General features: G+C 42.1%; 1 protein-coding gene across 1 annotated transcript; it reads left to right on the forward strand.

The window, feature by feature from the left end:
- Positions 1 to 441: 441 nt before the first annotated feature.
- Positions 442 to 16,927, forward strand: LOC142385690 (NLR family CARD domain-containing protein 3-like). The gene is made up of 5 exons (XM_075472415.1): positions 442 to 716; positions 2,029 to 3,808; positions 11,178 to 11,351; positions 13,163 to 13,336; positions 16,730 to 16,927. Exons 1-5 carry the CDS (start codon positions 458 to 460, stop codon positions 16,920 to 16,922), a joined length of 2,580 nt encoding a protein of 859 aa, XP_075328530.1. The 5' UTR covers positions 442 to 457; the 3' UTR covers positions 16,923 to 16,927.
- Positions 16,928 to 16,959: the final 32 nt, after the last annotated feature.

Here is a 16,959-nt window from a genome sequence, read left to right on the forward strand (position 1 = left end):
CTGTCAGGATATTAATGGCAGATAGATATAAACAGCAATGACTCTGACAGCCTGGAAGGTTCATAAAATCACAAGCACTCTTCTTGTGATTTACCCCAATTTTTGGAATACCTTGACTTTCAACCTTTTATGTCATTAAAATATTGTTTAACACCCTGGTCCCATTTTCTCATTTGGTTTGGGTGTGTGATATTAGGAAGAAACACTTTTTGGGAAATCTTCCACACAAAGCGAGCTCCTCTTCCCTGAGCCTCACAGCCATATGATCAACAAAAGCACAATGAAAGCTATGTTCATGACATCATTCATCACTGACTGTCAGCTTTCAAAATGTACATGGACCCCTGAAGTAGTCATGATTCACACGCATTAGTTTTACATTTCAACATTTACTGAAAAGTGAGATTCATGTTCATGTCTATGACACCTTGCAGAGAGCGAACTCAACAGAATACGAATGGAGTTTGTGGAGAGGGTGCCAGAAGAAATCCTCAAGCAGCTGCTTGATGCCCTCTTTGTAGATGGTGTCTTCAATCGTTTGGAGAAAGAAGCAATAATTGAGATAAACCATACAGCAGATAAGGCACGAAGACTCATCGATGATGTAGGAAGAAAAGGAGAGGAAGCCAGCAGGAAGATGATGGAACATCTTCAAAAATTAGACCCTACACTTTCCTCTCAGCTGGGTTTGTTGTCTGGCCCATCAGCACAAAAAGGTAAGGCCACATATTATTATAAGGGCCCTTTAAGACCAAGTGTGACATGTACTTAGCCTTAGATCAGCACACTGGTTGCAAATTACAGAGCAAAATAGACACATTATTTTGTTGTTGGCAGGCAGGCAGGAAGCTATTGGGTGTTATGTATTGTAGGCTATTTGTACTCAATAAGGAGGGTTAATCTGTCCTGTTCCCATCTATGTTGCAATGCACTGCTGCACTGACAGTGATTCTGTGGGTGCAGGAGGGATCATCGTGAATAATTCACCCACACAACCAGCTTGTCCTCCATTTTTGCTTTGACGTGCACTTTTCCTGCACAGCGACAAACCATCATTACACAACGCAAGCTGTTGAAATGAATGGGTTACAGAGTGAAGCGGTGGGATTGTCTCATGAGGTCAGAGAGGGCCATTAGTAGGGGAGCAGTGTCATTTTTACAGACTTGAACCAACACCAGTTCAGTTGCACATTAGTTTGTGTAGTAGCTGAATCTGTATGGCATGATAGATACAGTGGAGTCCATCTTTAACCTCGGCAGAAGTGGGAGAAAGATGTGTTTGGGAGATGCTCTTCAGTGGTATTTTCTGAGGGTGTACCTCTTGGTTTATGTTAGGAAATGTCTGGAGTAGCCTGTTTTCTGAGGGCTTTGAACAGGGTTATGGTTGCTAATGTGTTTGTAGCAAAGAATCTGTGATTTCAAGATGCGTTTGGATGTGTGTTTCAGAAGGAAGCTCCACCTGTGCAGCAGCAGGTGAATGTAGGGTTTGCAGTAAAGTTTGGTGTCGAGGATCTTCTGCAGTTGCTCAAAATTGTTTGATGTATTTATTTTTTTCACTTGGAGTGTTTTTAGTGGGATTATCTTCTTGTTTTTCTTGGTCTGTGTTGTTCTTATGGTTGTTATGGTTGGTAGTTTGTGGAATAGTTGTGTTCTGGTTTTTCTGAGGCAAGGCCTTGAGTTGCTTCCCTTACTGAGAGCTTTGAGTTGGGTGTGTGATTCACAACTCCAAATGTTTTACACCAAACTGTTACAAGTTGTTTTGTTATAGGTTTTGCAGACATGTGATGCTCCCCATCTACACTGAGTGTTAGAATGAATTGATAAGGACAAAAACATCGAAATTATTTGTGTCTTTCATTTGCAATAATAGCTAATATTCATGACTGTAACTAAGATAAGTGTCTCATCAGAGATTGAGGGAAATTTAGCTTTAAAGGCACGTCATTTCAGACTTTATTTTCTTTCTATTTACGCTCCATACGCTGCTCAGTAACAGGAAATCTTCTTATCTTCTATTTTGTCATTCAGAGCCTCTTCACAGGTGTCAACCCAAACTCAAGTCTGCTCTGAAGAAGAAGTTCCAGGATGTGTTTGAGGGGATTCCTAAAGCAGGAAAGCCAACCCCTCTGAATCAGATCTACACAGAGCTCTACATCACAGAGGGAGGGACCGGAGAGGTCAATGATGAACATGAGGTCAGACAGATTGAAGCAGCATCCAGGAAAGCAGGCAGAGCAGAAACATCCATCAGACAAGAAGACATCTTTAAAGTCCCACCTGGAAGAGATGAACCAATCAGAACAGTGATGACAAAGGGAGTGGCTGGCATTGGGAAAACAGTCTTAACACAGAAGTTCACTCTGGACTGGGCTGAAGGCAAAGCCAACCAGGGCATCCAGTTCATGTTTCCATTCACTTTCAGAGAGCTGAATCTGCTGAAAGAGAGAAAGTTCAGCTTGGTGGAACTTGTTCATCACTTCTTTAATGAAGTTAAAAAAGCAGGAATCTGCAGCTTTGAAGAGTTCCAGGTTGTGTTCATTTTTGACGGTCTGGATGAGTGTCGACCTCCTCTGGACTTCCACAGCGAGGAGCCCCTGACTGATGCTACAGAGCCCACCTCAGTGGATGTGCTGCTGGCAAACCTCATCAGGGGGAACCTGCTTCCCTCTGCTCGCCTCTGGATAACCACACGACCTGCAGCAGCCAATCAGATCCCTCCTGACTGTGTTGGCATGGTGACAGAGGTCAGAGGGTTCACTGACCCACAGAAGGAGGAGTACTTCAGGAAAAGATTCAGAGATGAGGAGCAGGCCAGCAGGATCATCTCCCGCATCCAGACATCCCGAAGCCTCCACATCATGTGCCACATCCCAGTCTTCTGCTGGATCACTGCTACAGTTCTGGAGGATGTGTTGGAAACCAGAGAGGGAGCAGAGCTGCCCAGCACCCTGACTGAGATGTACATCCGCTTCCTGGTGGTTCAGGCCAAAGTGAAGAAGCTCAAGTATGATGGAGGAGCTGTGACAGATCCACCCTGGAGTCCAGAGAGCAGGAAGATGATTGAGTCTCTGGGAAAACTGGCTTTTAAGCAGCTGCAGAAAGGAAACCTGATCTTCTATGAATCAGACCTGACAGAGTGTGGCATCGATATCTCAGCAGCCTCAGTGTACTCAGGAGTGTTCACACAGATCTTTAGAGAGGAGGGAGGGGTGTTCTGCTTCATCCATCTGAGTGTTCAGGAGTTTCTGGCTGCTCTTCATGTCCATCTGACCTTCATCAACTCTGGACTCAACCTGCTGAAGCAGCAAACAACCCCCTGGAAGCCTAAATGGTTCAATAAACAAGGTCTAAAACATCTCCATCAGAGTGCTGTGAACAAGGCCTTAGAGAGTCCAAATGGACACCTGGACCTGTTCCTCCGCTTCCTCCTGGGTCTTTCCCTGCAGACCAATCAGAGGCTCCTACGAGGCCTGCTGACACAGACAGGAAGTAGCTCACAGACCAATCAGGAAACAGTCGATTACATCAAGAAGAAGATCAGTGGGAATCTGTCTGCAGAGAGAAGCATCAATCTGTTCCACTGTCTGAATGAACTGAATGATCGTTCTCTGGTGGAGGAGATCCAACAGGCCCTGAGTTCAGGAAGTCTCTCCACAGATAAACTGTCTCCTGCTCAGTGGTCGGCTCTGGTCTTCATCTTACTGTCATCAGGAAAAGATCTGGATGAGTTTGACCTGAAGAAATACTCTGCTTCAGAGGAGGCTCTTCTGAGGCTGCTGCCCGTGGTCAAAGCCTCCAAGAAAGCTCTGTACGTACAACATAGATATATTTCTTTTTAAATACATTCTTTACTTATTAACAGAGAAATAAACTCTATTTAGCTTATTTTATTTTATGTTTTTACTTTATTTCCATGGACATATAAACAGAAACAAATAGGGAAACAGAATACTTCCACTAATCAAATTCGAATGTAGTTTAATTGATTAATGGATCAAGTTATTTCCTTCCATCTCATTTCCTCCTCAGACTGGATGGCTGTAACCTCTCAGAGAGAAGCTGTGCAGCTCTGTCCTCAGTTCTCAGCTCCCAGTCCTCCAGCCTGACAGAACTGGACCTGAGTAACAACAACCTGCAGGATTCAGGAGTGCAGCAGCTTTCTGCTGGACTGAAGAGTCCAAACTGCAGACTGGAAAAACTCAGGTAAGGATTCATGACCTTTTCAGCTGAGAGCTGATATAATTCTGGCTTAAATGGATTAAAAACAGCTTCCAGGTACCTTGATCACTGAAACAGGTTGATCTGTTCTGCCTTTTGATTATCTGGCTTAAATAACTGATAATGAAATATAACACACACAGCTTAAAGAAATACCAAAGTGCTCTTTTACTCCTTTGCATTCCTGTAGATTTGTCCTAAAACACAGCATCACATACCCAAAGTAAACTACTTTACAGAAATATGAGCTGTTTTTTCCTCTAAATGTGAGCATCAAACCTCCTTTAAATGTGGACACACTGCACTGGAACAGAGTGATGATATCTGCATGGTTATTGGGTTTGAGGTGAACCTGACCCTTTGTGAAGGCGACTGTGAATTAGACAGATGTGCAGCCTCTGGTTTGCTGCCATTTAACGGGCCACAAAGCCACATAATCCTTTAGTGAATCAGAAGCTGAATGTATTTCCCAAACACACAGAATCCTTCTAAGTGTTACTGGAAGTGAATAAGACATGTTTGAACACACTGGGGAAAACATCATGTCCAAGTGACTTTTCTGAACAGATGTCTGTAGAGGACTAAAATCAGGATCTGCAAGTCGTACTGCTCACCAAGTCTGACTCCTAATATTAAAATGGAACAAAAAAGGATATTTTACAGCTTTTTATCAGTCTAACTTTAGAAACTGTCCAAAAGCAGCTCCCCACAGTCCACAGAAATGTTGCTGTTTTTATCAGATATTTCCTCCCCAGACTCCTCAGAGTCATGATGACTGCATGTTTTCAGTATGTCAGGAAAATGAATAAGAATACTCAGGAATACTGTCTGAAGTTCAAAAGCAGAGGACATTAATTATCCTGCAGTAAGGGAACGTTTACATACAGAAGCTATGATGCAAATGTTCAGAGATGCAGAGCTCTCAGGAAGCTTTTATAGGGCAGAGAAGACGGATGCTTGCGTCTATGCATGAGACATTTCCTTCTGTCCTGCTGGGAGCAGATAGTGGTGTTGATACCGCCCAGGCTGTGGGACACTCAGTTCTTAGAGCGGACAGTGGTGATCTCCCGAGTGCAGCTATTAATCTCATGCATGCGTCAACATAAGCAGTTACACAGAAGTAGAAATGATTATATGAGCATAAAGGATCAGATTTTTTCTATCACAGTACGTCCTGAAGTGTAGATTTAGTTTTGCTGTCCATTTTGAACATGAATATGAAACTTTAAAAATAAATAAATAAATAACCAAAGTGCAGTTTAAGCTTTTTAAACTCTATAACGGGAGTGAACCGGGCATAGACAATACAGTGGGATGACATCATTCACGCGTGGAATGTACTTCTCTGTGGAAACTTTTTAAAGTGAGTCAATATAAGAGAAAAACAAGTTGTCCTTTATGTATTCATTTCTTGGAAGAAAGGTCTGTCAGTCCTACAGAAAGCATGGCAGTCTGCAGAGTGACACACAAAGGCTGCAGCTACAGAGCCCTGCTCGGCTAGGGTTAGAGGAGAGGAACATGAAATATTTCCACATGCTAAGTTGGAGTTTAAAGGTTTATTGAGGGACCAAGGGGATTAAAAAGACAAGATAAACCTGAGGAATTTAGGGCAGAAGGGCCAAAAGAGCCAATCCTTGCTGGGTGATGACACACTCGACTTTGCATGAAGGAGGGAGGTTGAGTGACTTCTCCAGAGGCCGAGGGCCTTAAAGGGGAAGTTCGTTTTTTTAAACCTGAACTTTATTTCTGGCATAAAATACGTTCATCTACTCACCGATAACAGTTTGGTTAGTCAGCGTCCTTCGGACACTATTTATATCACTTGAGATCTGCGTATATCCATATAACGGGAGTGAACCGGGCTTACACAATACAGTGGGATGACATCATCGACGCGTGCAGCGCCACTAGAAGCGTGTATAGAAAGCCCCCGATAGCCCCAAATAGCAACAGCATGGCAGCTCTGAGCTAACAGTGCAATAGTACACGTTCATTCAGTCATTTGTCTTAAAGTATTGGTGAAATAAAGACAGATAATGCCTTATTTAGAGGCTGTATTGTCTGCCCTGTTCACTCCGGCAAAACAGCTGACTGTCAGTGTGAGAAGATGCTTTGCTCACATGGTGTTCTTTGCTGAGCTGAGATCATCAGTAACAAAACAGGATGAGCCGATAACAGCAGAAGATACATCTTTTAGTTTCTGCTTTGGTAGCGAGCATCTGTACTGATCTGCTCATTAGTCCAGTGTTTGGATTTCCTGAAGATGAGTCTCTAAGCTGAGCTGCTGCCTGCTGTGTTTCTGTCTGCTTCTAAATCATGTGACTCTGATGGAAGCTGTGATGTTTAAAGTCTGAATGGAAACACTGAACTTAACACTCTGACTCCTCCTTGACTTCAGCTTTGTAGCTTCCTGGTGGAGATGGGGGAGGTCTCCCAACCATCAGCCTCAAACTCCACTGATTCTGATAGTTAGTCAAAGCGTCCATCAGCATCCATTAATCAGCCAAACTGATCAATCAGTCCACCTCTTGGTTGGTTCCAACACTTTTCTAAGGCTCTGTAATGTTTGCACTGACTGACATATTCAAACACAACAAGTCACAGTAACAAGTTCTGCTGCTGTCGACTCTTTAAAGAAGTTTGATTCCATTAAACATCACTGCACCATGTTTTTGTGCCTTTAACCTTCAATAAAACAGTGAACCTGATCTCCATTTCTATCAGTTTGTTCCCATTTGCTCCAAAGTTCCTCCTGACATGTTTGTTTTCTTTGAAACTTGAATCATTTGGCTGCACAACATGAGTTTGTATGGATGGAGCCACTGGTGGAGCTGGCAGAGTTTAAGAGCTGAAGTCACTCCGTCTTTATTGAAGCAGCAGCATGTTGTCATTAATATTAATGAGAGCTCTTTTTCACTTGTTCTGTTGGACTGTTTTAACCTGCATCCTGTTGGCTTCAGCTCACATGTTTTATTCTTTATTCAGATTGAGGAACTGCGGTTTGTCAGAGATCAGCTGTGCTTCTCTGGTCTCTGCTCTGAAGTCCAACCCCTCCCATCTGACAGAACTGGACCTGAGTCAGAACTACACCATCAGTGACTCTGCAGCGAAGGAGCTGTGCAGCTTTCTGCAGAGTCCTCACTGTGGACTGAAGACTCTGAGGTCAGACACCATGTTTTAGTTGTTTGTTCAGATTAATATGATGTGAAAGTTGTGCTGGTCTTCATGGTAAAGTCTGTTTTCTTCTTCAGTGGTTTAGTTGATGAAATGATGATTCATTAAATAATGAGAAAACACAGTGAATCTGTCAGACAGAAACAAATGTAGAATCACTGGCTGATGCTTCTAGAGCTCCAGAGTTGGTGAATATTTCTGGCTGAAACAATAACAACAGTTTGGAGCAGCAAAACTCCAAAAGCCCGTTAATCAGCTGATACTAACAAACTCCCCTCCAACACTGTTGGAAATGAACAATCTTTGACTTGGTTAGAAAGCAGCTTTCATCACAGCAGCAGTTATCTTCAGTCAGATTCATTCATGATGACAAAATCCAGCCAAAAAGCTTCTCCCACTAATAACTGAAAGGAAATCACTTTCAGTTGAGCTTTATTTCATGAATTCTATCAATAATTCCCTCTGTTACACAATGTCAAGTCCAACTGAAAGTGATGCTGACATTTAGTGACTGTGAGGAAAACACAAAGAAGAGTTTATCAGAAGAAGAATAACATGATTGGACGATGGATGGAAGAAAAGCTGTGAGCTAACTTGTTGCTAGGTAACAGCAGATGGAAGCAGGCTGTGAGTGTGTGTGAGCAGCTTTCCATCAGGTGAGAAATGTGTGAAAACATGGAGCAGAGTCAGTGTTTGATAGCTGTGCAGCCAAAGAGAAGCTGAACAGGTGAAGTGCTGCGACCCTGTGCAGGTGAGCCCAACACAGACACAAAGGATGATCACTGAGCTGCCATGAAGGAGGGAGGCAGGGACTGCTGCATCACTGCAGATACATGCTGTTCTGTTCCCTGCTGGCTGTGTGGGAGCTGTTCCCACCTGTTTTATTCAGTAAGAGCTCAGAGTTGCTGTGAGCAGCATGTGAGTGAATGCAGGCTGAGAAGCAGCAGATAAGAAACATGAAGCTTCATCACTTTCTCTGAGGAACAAAAAACGAGATTCGAAGTGAAAAAAGTGCAGCAGACGTTTATTTCAGTTAGAATGTAAAGTTCATTCTTCTTTCATGGTGTTTTATATCCACTTTAGTCTAATTTCTTCATATTTCAGATGTTTTTTTTTTCAAATTCACAAACTTTCTGTCAGATTCTGAACTTTTTTCCACCTTCTGATCCGTTTTTTCACTTTCAAACTTTTGCTGCTGACCTGCTTTGAGAGCCAGGACGTCAGCTGACAGGGGGGTTAAATCCTGACTGCCAGAATACCTGACTGATTCTGATAGTTAGTCAAAGCGTCCATCAGCATCCATTAATCAGCCAAACTGATCAATCAGTCCACCTCTGGATGGTTCCAACACTTTTCTAAGGCTCTGTAATGTTTGGACTGACTGAGATATTCAAACACAACAAGTCACAGTAACAAGTTCTGCTGCTGTCGACTCTTTAAAGAAGTTTGATTCCATGATTACATTAAACATCACTGCACCATGTTTTTGTGCTTTTAACCTTCATTAAAACAGTAAACCTGATCTCCATTTCTATCAGTTTGTTCCCATTTGCTCCAAAGTTCCTCCTGACATGTTTGTTTTCTTTGAAACTTGAATCATTTGGCTGCACAACATGAGTTTGTATGGATGGAGCCACTGGTGGAGCTGGCAGAGTTTAAGAGCTGAAGTAACTCCGTCTTTATTGAAGCAGCAGCATGTTGTCATTAATATTAATGAGAGCTCTTTTTCACTTGTTCTGTTGGACTGTTTTAACCTGCATCCTGTTGGCTTCAGCTCACATGTTTTATTCTTTATTCAGATTGGAGAACTGCAGTTTGTCAGAGATCAGCTGTGCTTCTGTGGTCTCTGCTCTGAAGTCCAACCCCTCCCATCTGACAGAACTGGACCTGAGCTGGAACAGCATCAGTGACTCTGCAGCGAAGGAGCTGTGCAGCTTTCTGCAGAGTCCTCACTGTGGACTGAAGACTCTGAGGTCAGACACCATGTTTTAGTTGTTTGTTCAGATTAATATGATGTGAAAGTTGTGCTGGTCTTCATGGTAAAGTCTGTTTTCTTCTTCAGTGGTTTAGTTGATGAAATGATGATTCATTAAATAATGAGAAAACACAGTGAATCTGTCAGACAGAAACAAATCTAGAATCACTGGCTGATGCTTCTAGAGCTCCAGAGTTGGTGAATATTTCTGGCTGAAACAATAACAACAGTTTGGAGCAGCAAAACTCCAAAAGCCCGTTAATCAGCTGATACTAACAAACTCCCCTCCAACACTGTTGGAAATGAACAATCTTTGACTTGGTTAGAAAGCAGCTTTCATCACAGCAGCAGTTATCTTCAGTCAGATTCATTCATGATGACAAAATCCAGCCAAAAAGCTTCTCCCACTAATAACTGAAAGGAAATCACTTTCAGTTGAGCTTTATTTCATGAATTCTATCAATAATTCCCTCTGTTACACAATGTCAAGTCCAACTGAAAGTGATGCTGACATTTAGTGACTGTGAGGAAAACACAAAGAAGAGTTTATCAGAAGAAGAATAACATGATTGGACGATGGATGGAAGAAAAGCTTTGAGCTAACTTGTTGCTAGGTAACAGCAGATGGAAGGAGGCTGTGAGTGTGTGTGAGCAGCTTTCCATCAGGTGAGAAATGTGTGAAAACATGGAGCAGAGTCAGTGTTTGATAGCTGTGCAGCCAAAGAGAAGCTGAACAGGTGAAGTGCTGCGACCCTGTGCAGGTGAGCCCAACACAGACACAAAGGATGATCACTGAGCTGCCATGAAGGAGGGAGGCAGGGACTGCTGCATCACTGCAGATACATGCTGTTCTGTTCCCCTGCTGGCTGTGTGGGAGCTGTTCCCAGCTGTTTTATTCAGTAAGAGCTCAGAGTTGCTGTGAGCAGCATGTGAGTGAATGCAGGCTGAGAAACAGCAGATAAGAAACGTGAAGCTTCATCAGTTTCTCTGAGGAACAAAAAAACAGATTCAAAGTGAAAAAAAGTGCAGCAGACGTTTCTTTCAGTTTGAATGTAAAGTTCATTCTTCTTTCATAGTGTTTTATTTCCACTTTTGTCTCATTTCTTCATATTTGAGATGTTTTCTGTTTTTAGATTCAAACTTTCTGTCAGATTCTGAACTTTTTTCCACCTTCTGATCCGTTTTTTCACTTTCAAACTTTTGCTGCTGACCTGCTTTGAGAGCCAGGACGTCAGCTGACAGGGGGGTTAAATCCTGAGTGCCAGAATACCTGACTGATTCTGATAGTTAGTCAAAGCGTCCATCAGCATCCATTAATCAGCCAAACTGATCAATCAGTCCACCTCTGGATGGTTCCAACACTTTTCTAAGGCTCTGTAATGTTTGGACTGACTGAGATATTCAAACACAACAAGTCACAGTAACAAGTTCTGCTGCTGTCGACTCTTTAAAGAAGTTTGATTCCATGATTCCATTAAACATCACTGCACCATGTTTTTGTGCCTTTAACCTTCAATAAAACAGTGAACCTGATCTCCATTTCTATCAGTTTGTTCCCATTTGCTCCAAAGTTCCTCCTGACATGTTTGTTTTCTTTGAAACTCGAATCATTTGGCTGCACAACATGAGTTTGTATGGATGGAGCCACTGGTGGAGCTGGCAGAGTTTAAGAGCTGAAGTCACTCCGTCTTTATTGAAGCAGCAGCATGTTGTCATTAATATTAATGAGAGCTCTTTTTCACTTGTTCTGTTGGACTGTTTTAACCTGCATCCTGTTGGCTTCAGCTCACATGTTTTATTCTTTATTCAGATTGGAGAACTGCGGTTTGTCAGAGATCAGCTGTGCTTCTCTGGTCTCTGCTCTGAAGTCCAACCCCTCCCATCTGACAGAACTGGACCTGAGTCTGAACAGCATCAGTGACTCTGCAGCGAAGGAGCTGTGCAGCTTTCTGCAGAGTCCTCACTGTGGACTGAAGACTTTGAGGTCAGACACCATGTTTTAGTTGTTTGTTCAGATTAATATGATGTGAAAGTTGTGCTGGTCTTCATGGTAAAGTCTGTTTTCTTCTTCAGTGGTTTAGTTGATGAAATGATGATTCATTAAATAATGAGAAAACACAGTGAATCTGTCAGACAGAAACAAATCTAGAATCACTGGCTGATGCTTCTAGAGCTCCAGAGTTGGTGAATATTTCTGGCTGAAACAATAACAACAGTTTGGAGCAGCAAAACTGCAAAAGCCCGTTAATCAGCTGATACTAACAAACTCCCCTCCAACACTGTTGGAAATGAACTATTTTTGACTTGGTTAGAAAGCAGCTTTCATCACAGCAGCAGTTATCTTCAGTCAGATTCATTCATGATGACAAAATCCAGCCAAAAAGCTTCTCCCACTAATAACTGAAAGGAAATCACTTTCAGTTGAGCTTCATTTCATGAATTCTATCAATAATTCCCTCTGTTACACAATGTCAAGTCCAACTGAAAGTGATGCTGACATTTAGTGACTGTGAGGAAAACACAAAGAAGAGTTTATCAGAAGAAGAATAACATGATTGGACGATGGATGGAAGAAAAGCTGTGAGCTAACTTGTTGCTAGGTAACAGCAGATGGAAGGAGGCTGTGAGTGTGTGTGAGCAGCTTTCCATCAGGTGAGAAATGTGTGAAAACATGCAGCAGAGTCAGTGTTTGATAGCTGTGCAGCCAAAGAGAAGCTGAACAGGTGAAGTGCTGCGACCCTGTGCAGGTGAGCCCAACACAGACACAAAGGATGATCACTGAGCTGCCATGAAGGAGGGAGGCAGGGACTGCTGCATCACTGCAGATACATGCTGTTCTGTTCCCCTGCTGGCTATGTGGGAGCTGTTCCCACCTGTTTTATTCAGTAAGAGCTCAGAGTTGCTGTGAGCAGCATGTGAGTGAATGCAGGCTGAGAAACAGCAGATAAGAAACATGAAGCTTCATCAGTTTCTCTGAGGAACAAAAAACCAGATTCAAAGTGAAAAAAGTGCAGCAGACGTTTATTTCAGTTTGAATGTAAAGTTCATTCTTCTTTCATAGTATTTTATTTCCACTTTAGTCTCATTTCTTCATATTTAAGATGTTTTCTGTTTTCAGATTCAAACTTTCTGTCAGATTCTGAACTTTTTTCCACCTTCTGATACGTTTTTTCACTTTCAAACTTTTGCTGCTGACCTGCTTTGAAAGCCAGGACATCAGCTGACAGGGGGGTTAAATCCTGACTGCCAGAATACCTGACTGATTCTGATAGTTAGTCAAAGCGTCCATCAGCATCCATTAATCAGCCAAACTGATCAATCAGTCCACCTCTGGATGGTTCCAACACTTTTCTAAGGCTCTGTAATGTTTGGACTGACTGAGATATTCAAACACAACAAGTCACAGTAACAAGTTCTGCTGCTGTCGACTCTTTAAAGAAGTTTGATTCCATGATTCCATTAAACATCACTGCACCATGTTTTTGTGCCTTTAACCTTCAATAAAACAGTGAACCTGATCTCCATTTCTATCAGTTTGTTCCCATTTGCTCCAAAGTTCCTCCTGACATGTTTGTTTTCTTTGAAACTTGAATCATTTGGCTGCACAACATGAGTTTGTATGGATGGAGCCACTGGTGGAGCTGGCAGAGTTTAAGAGCTGAAGTCACTCCGTCTTTATTGAAGCAGCAGCATGTTGTCATTAATATTAATGAGAGCTCTTTTTCACTTGTTCTGTTTGACTGTTTTAACCTGCATCCTGTTGGCTTCAGCTCACATGTTTTATTCTTTATTCAGATTGGAGCTCTGCGGTTTGTCAGAGATCAGCTGTGCATCTGTGGTCTCTGCTCTGAAGTCCAACCCCTCCCATCTGACAGAACTGGACCTTAGCGGGAACACCATCAGAGACTCTGCAGCGAAGGAGCTGTGCAGCTTTCTGCAGAGTCCTCACTGTGGACTGAAGACTCTGAGGTCAGACACCATGTTTTAGTTGTTTGTTCAGATTAATATGATGTGAAAGTTGTGCTGGTCTTCATGGGAAAGTCTGTTTTCTTCTTCAGTGGTTTAGTTGATGAAATGATGATTCATTCAATAATGAGAAAACACAGTGAATCTGTCAGACAGAAACAAATCTAGAATCACTGGCTGATGCTTCTAGAGCTCCAGAGTTGGTGAATATTTCTGGCTGAAACAATAACAACTGTTTGGAGCAGAAAAACTCCAAAAGCCCGTTAATCAGCTGATACTAACAAACTCCCCTCCAACACTGTTGGAAATGAACAATCTTTGACTTGGTTAGAAAGCAGCTTTCATCACAGCAGCAGTTATCTTCAGTCAGATTCATTCATGATGACAAAATCCAGCCAAAAAGCTTCTCCCACTAATAACTGAAAGGAAATCACTTTCAGTTGAGCTTTATTTCATGAATTCTATCAATAATTCCCTCTGTTACACAATGTCAAGTCCAACTGAAAGTGATGCTGACATTTAGTGACTGTGAGGAAAACACAAAGAAGAGTTTATCAGAAGAAGAATAACATGATTGGACGATGGATGGAAGAAAAGCTGTGAGCTAACTTGTTGCTAGGTAACAGCAGATGGAAGGAGGCTGTGAGTGTGTGTGAGCAGCTTTCCATCAGGTGAGAAATGTGTGAAAACATGGAGCAGAGTCAGTGTTTGATAGCTGTGCAGCCAAAGAGAAGCTGAACAGGTGAAGTGCTGCGACCCTGTGCAGGTGAGCCCAACACAGACACAAAGGATGATCACTGAGCTGCCATGAAGGAGGGAGGCAGGGACTGCTGCATCACTGCAGATGCACAGAGGTGGAAGAAGTACTGAAGTCTTGTACTTAAGTAAAAGTAGAAGTACCCTGCGAAATATTTACTCAAGTAAAAGTAAAAGTAGTACACCAAAAATGTACTTAAGTAAAAGTACTAAGTACTAACTTTTAAATGTACTTTTGAGTACAAAAGTAAAAGTACTGGGTACTGAGCAATGGGCTGTCTTTCTCCATGTCATGTCTGTGCCATTATAGTTCTTAATTACATAACCGCAGACCTGCCAATGTCACTTCTAAATGCTCACAGCAATAAACAGTATGTGTACTGAAAGATTGGTGTCGATATTGTGTGTGATTGGCAATACAGTGCATTGTTCTACTTCTAATTCTGTGAATGACAACACATTTACTAGTTTACCACTAACGGATTAAGTAATTTCCTTGCCAACATATTCTCCAACACTGCTCTGTTGAGAGCAGTAAAAGGAAAACAACAACTTATAAAAGGTGCTAGGACTTAATTTTTTTTTATCAACAACATTCTGTTACCACATCCAGCAGCGTGTACAACAAATATGGTCTAATGTATACTGTAGCATGTTGAAGTAGAGAAACTATCTGTGTCTATGGATTCTCTGGAACTACACACTGAAACGTAGCACCTCTGTCGTCACTAGGTAGCCCGGCCTCCGACCCCGCTCCTCACGAATTGATTGGCCTGATTAAGTTTCGATTTGCAGCCTCCAAAACGACCACAAGTGACTAGACTAGCCCCGCCGGAGCAAATTCAATTTGCGGTCGCTAGTTCTCAAATGAACTTGATTTGCACTCCCAACCGTAGCTCTTTGCTCACATCCACCATGTCATCTTTACTCTTCTTAAATCTTGTTGGACCTCCCTGGCTAAATTCAATCCAGTCCCGTACGTGAGGTCCTGGGTGGCCAAAGGACACAGAACTGCCACAGACACACGCAGTAAAAGCAGAAAACAAGAGGTAGAGGACAATCCGGACATGCTCGTGATGTGGGGTGTTTTAAACAACTAAATATGGTGAGCAAACATACTGTCTATTAATAGGCCGCCGTGCCAATCTTTGAATTATAAATATTTTTTTTACACGTTAGACCTGTTGAGAAATTAATTGCTGGCTGTATACCTAAGTCCCACCTGTGGTGATGTGGGCATTTGCCTATGTTTTGCGCACTAGCCTAAAATAATTATAAATTATCGTCATAACATTTATACCATGGATATTATTTGAAATTGAGGCTTGTAAGTCCCACAGCGTTTCAAGTGGACATTTTCATGTTGTTTTCAGCACCTTTTCTGTATACGTTCCGGGACCTGTACGCTCTCGTCATCCCTGAGCTGTCATATGTACTTTGCGTTCCGGCACCTTATGATTTACAAATTAAGCACTGACTAAATGTAACGAGTAACGACGTCAGTTCCAGAAATGTAAGAAGTAGAAAGTACAGATAGTTGTCACAAAATGTAACGGAGTAAAAGTAAAAGTCTGCATTTTTATTTTTACTTAAGTTAGTACAAATTCCAGAAAAAACTACTTAAGTACAGTAACGAAGAAAAAATACTTTGTTACATTCCACCTCTGCAGATACATGCTGTTCTGTTCCCCTGCTGACTGTATGGGAGCTGTTCCCAGCTGTTTTATTCAGTAAGAGCTCAGAGTTGCTGTGAGCAGCATGTGAGTGAATGCAGGCTGAGAAACAGCAGATAAGAAACATGAAGCTTCATCAGTTTCTCTGAGGAACAAAAAACCAGATTCAAAGTGAAAAAAGTGCAGCAGACGTTTATTTCAGTTTGAATGTAAAGTTCATTCTTCTTTCATAGTGTTTTATTTCCACTTTAGTCTCATTTCTTCATATTTGAGATGTTTTCTGTTTTTAGATTCAAACTTTCTGTCAGATTCTGAACTTTTTTCCACCTTCTGATCCGTTTTTTCACTTTCAAACTTTTGCTGCTGACCTGCTTTGAGAGCCAGGACGTCAGCTGACAGGGGGGTTAAATCCTGAGTGCCAGAATACCTGACTGATTCTGATAGTTAGTCAAAGCGTCCATCAGCATCCATTAATCAGCCAAACTGATCAATCAGTCCACCTCTGGATGGTTCCAACACTTTTCTAAGGCTCTGTAATGTTTGCACTGACTGAGATATTCAAACACAACAAGTCACAGTAACAAGTTCTGCTGCTGTCGACTCTTTAAAGAAGTTTGATTCCATGATTACATTAAACATCACTGCACCATGTTTTTGTGCCTTTAACCTTCAATAAAACAGTGAACCTGATCTCCATTTCTATCAGTTTGTTCCCATTTGCTCCAAAGTTCCTCCTGACATGTTTGTTTTCTTTGAAACTTGAATCATTTGGCTGCACAACATGAGTTTGTATGGATGGAGCCACTGGTGGAGCTGGCAGAGTTTAAGAGCTGAAGTTACTCCGTCTTTATTGAAGCAGCAGCATGTTGTCATTAATATTAATGAGAGCTCTTTTTCACTTGTTCTGTTGGACTGTTTTAACCTGCATCCTGTTGGCTTCAGCTCACATGTTTTATTCTTTATTCAGATTGAGGAACTGCAGGTTGTCAGAGATCAGCTGTGCTTCTGTGGTCTCTGCTCTAAAGTCCAACCCCTCCCATCTGACAGAACTGGACCTGACCTACAACACCATCAGTGACTCTGCAGCGAAGGAGCTGTGCAGCTTTCTGCAGAGTCCTCACTGTGGACTGAAGACTCTGAGGTCAGACACCATGTTTTAGTTGTTTGTTCAGATTAATATGATGTGAAAGTTGTGCT

The sequence above is a fragment of the Odontesthes bonariensis genome, chromosome 8 (assembly GCF_027942865.1).
Source record: "Odontesthes bonariensis isolate fOdoBon6 chromosome 8, fOdoBon6.hap1, whole genome shotgun sequence".
Taxonomy (NCBI): domain Eukaryota; kingdom Metazoa; phylum Chordata; class Actinopteri; order Atheriniformes; family Atherinopsidae; genus Odontesthes; species Odontesthes bonariensis.

Bases quoted from the DNA above. Each gene is read 5' to 3' on its own strand.
- LOC142385690 (XM_075472415.1), top strand. From the start codon at position 458: ATGGAGTTTGTGGAGAGGGTGCCAGAAGAAATCCTCAAGCAGCTGCTT. The intron at 3,809-11,177 runs GTACGTACAACA...TTCTTTATTCAG, and splicing joins AAAGCCTCCAAGAAAGCTCT to ATTGGAGAACTGCGGTTTGT. The intron at 11,352-13,162 runs GTCAGACACCAT...TTCTTTATTCAG, and splicing joins TGTGGACTGAAGACTTTGAG to ATTGGAGCTCTGCGGTTTGT.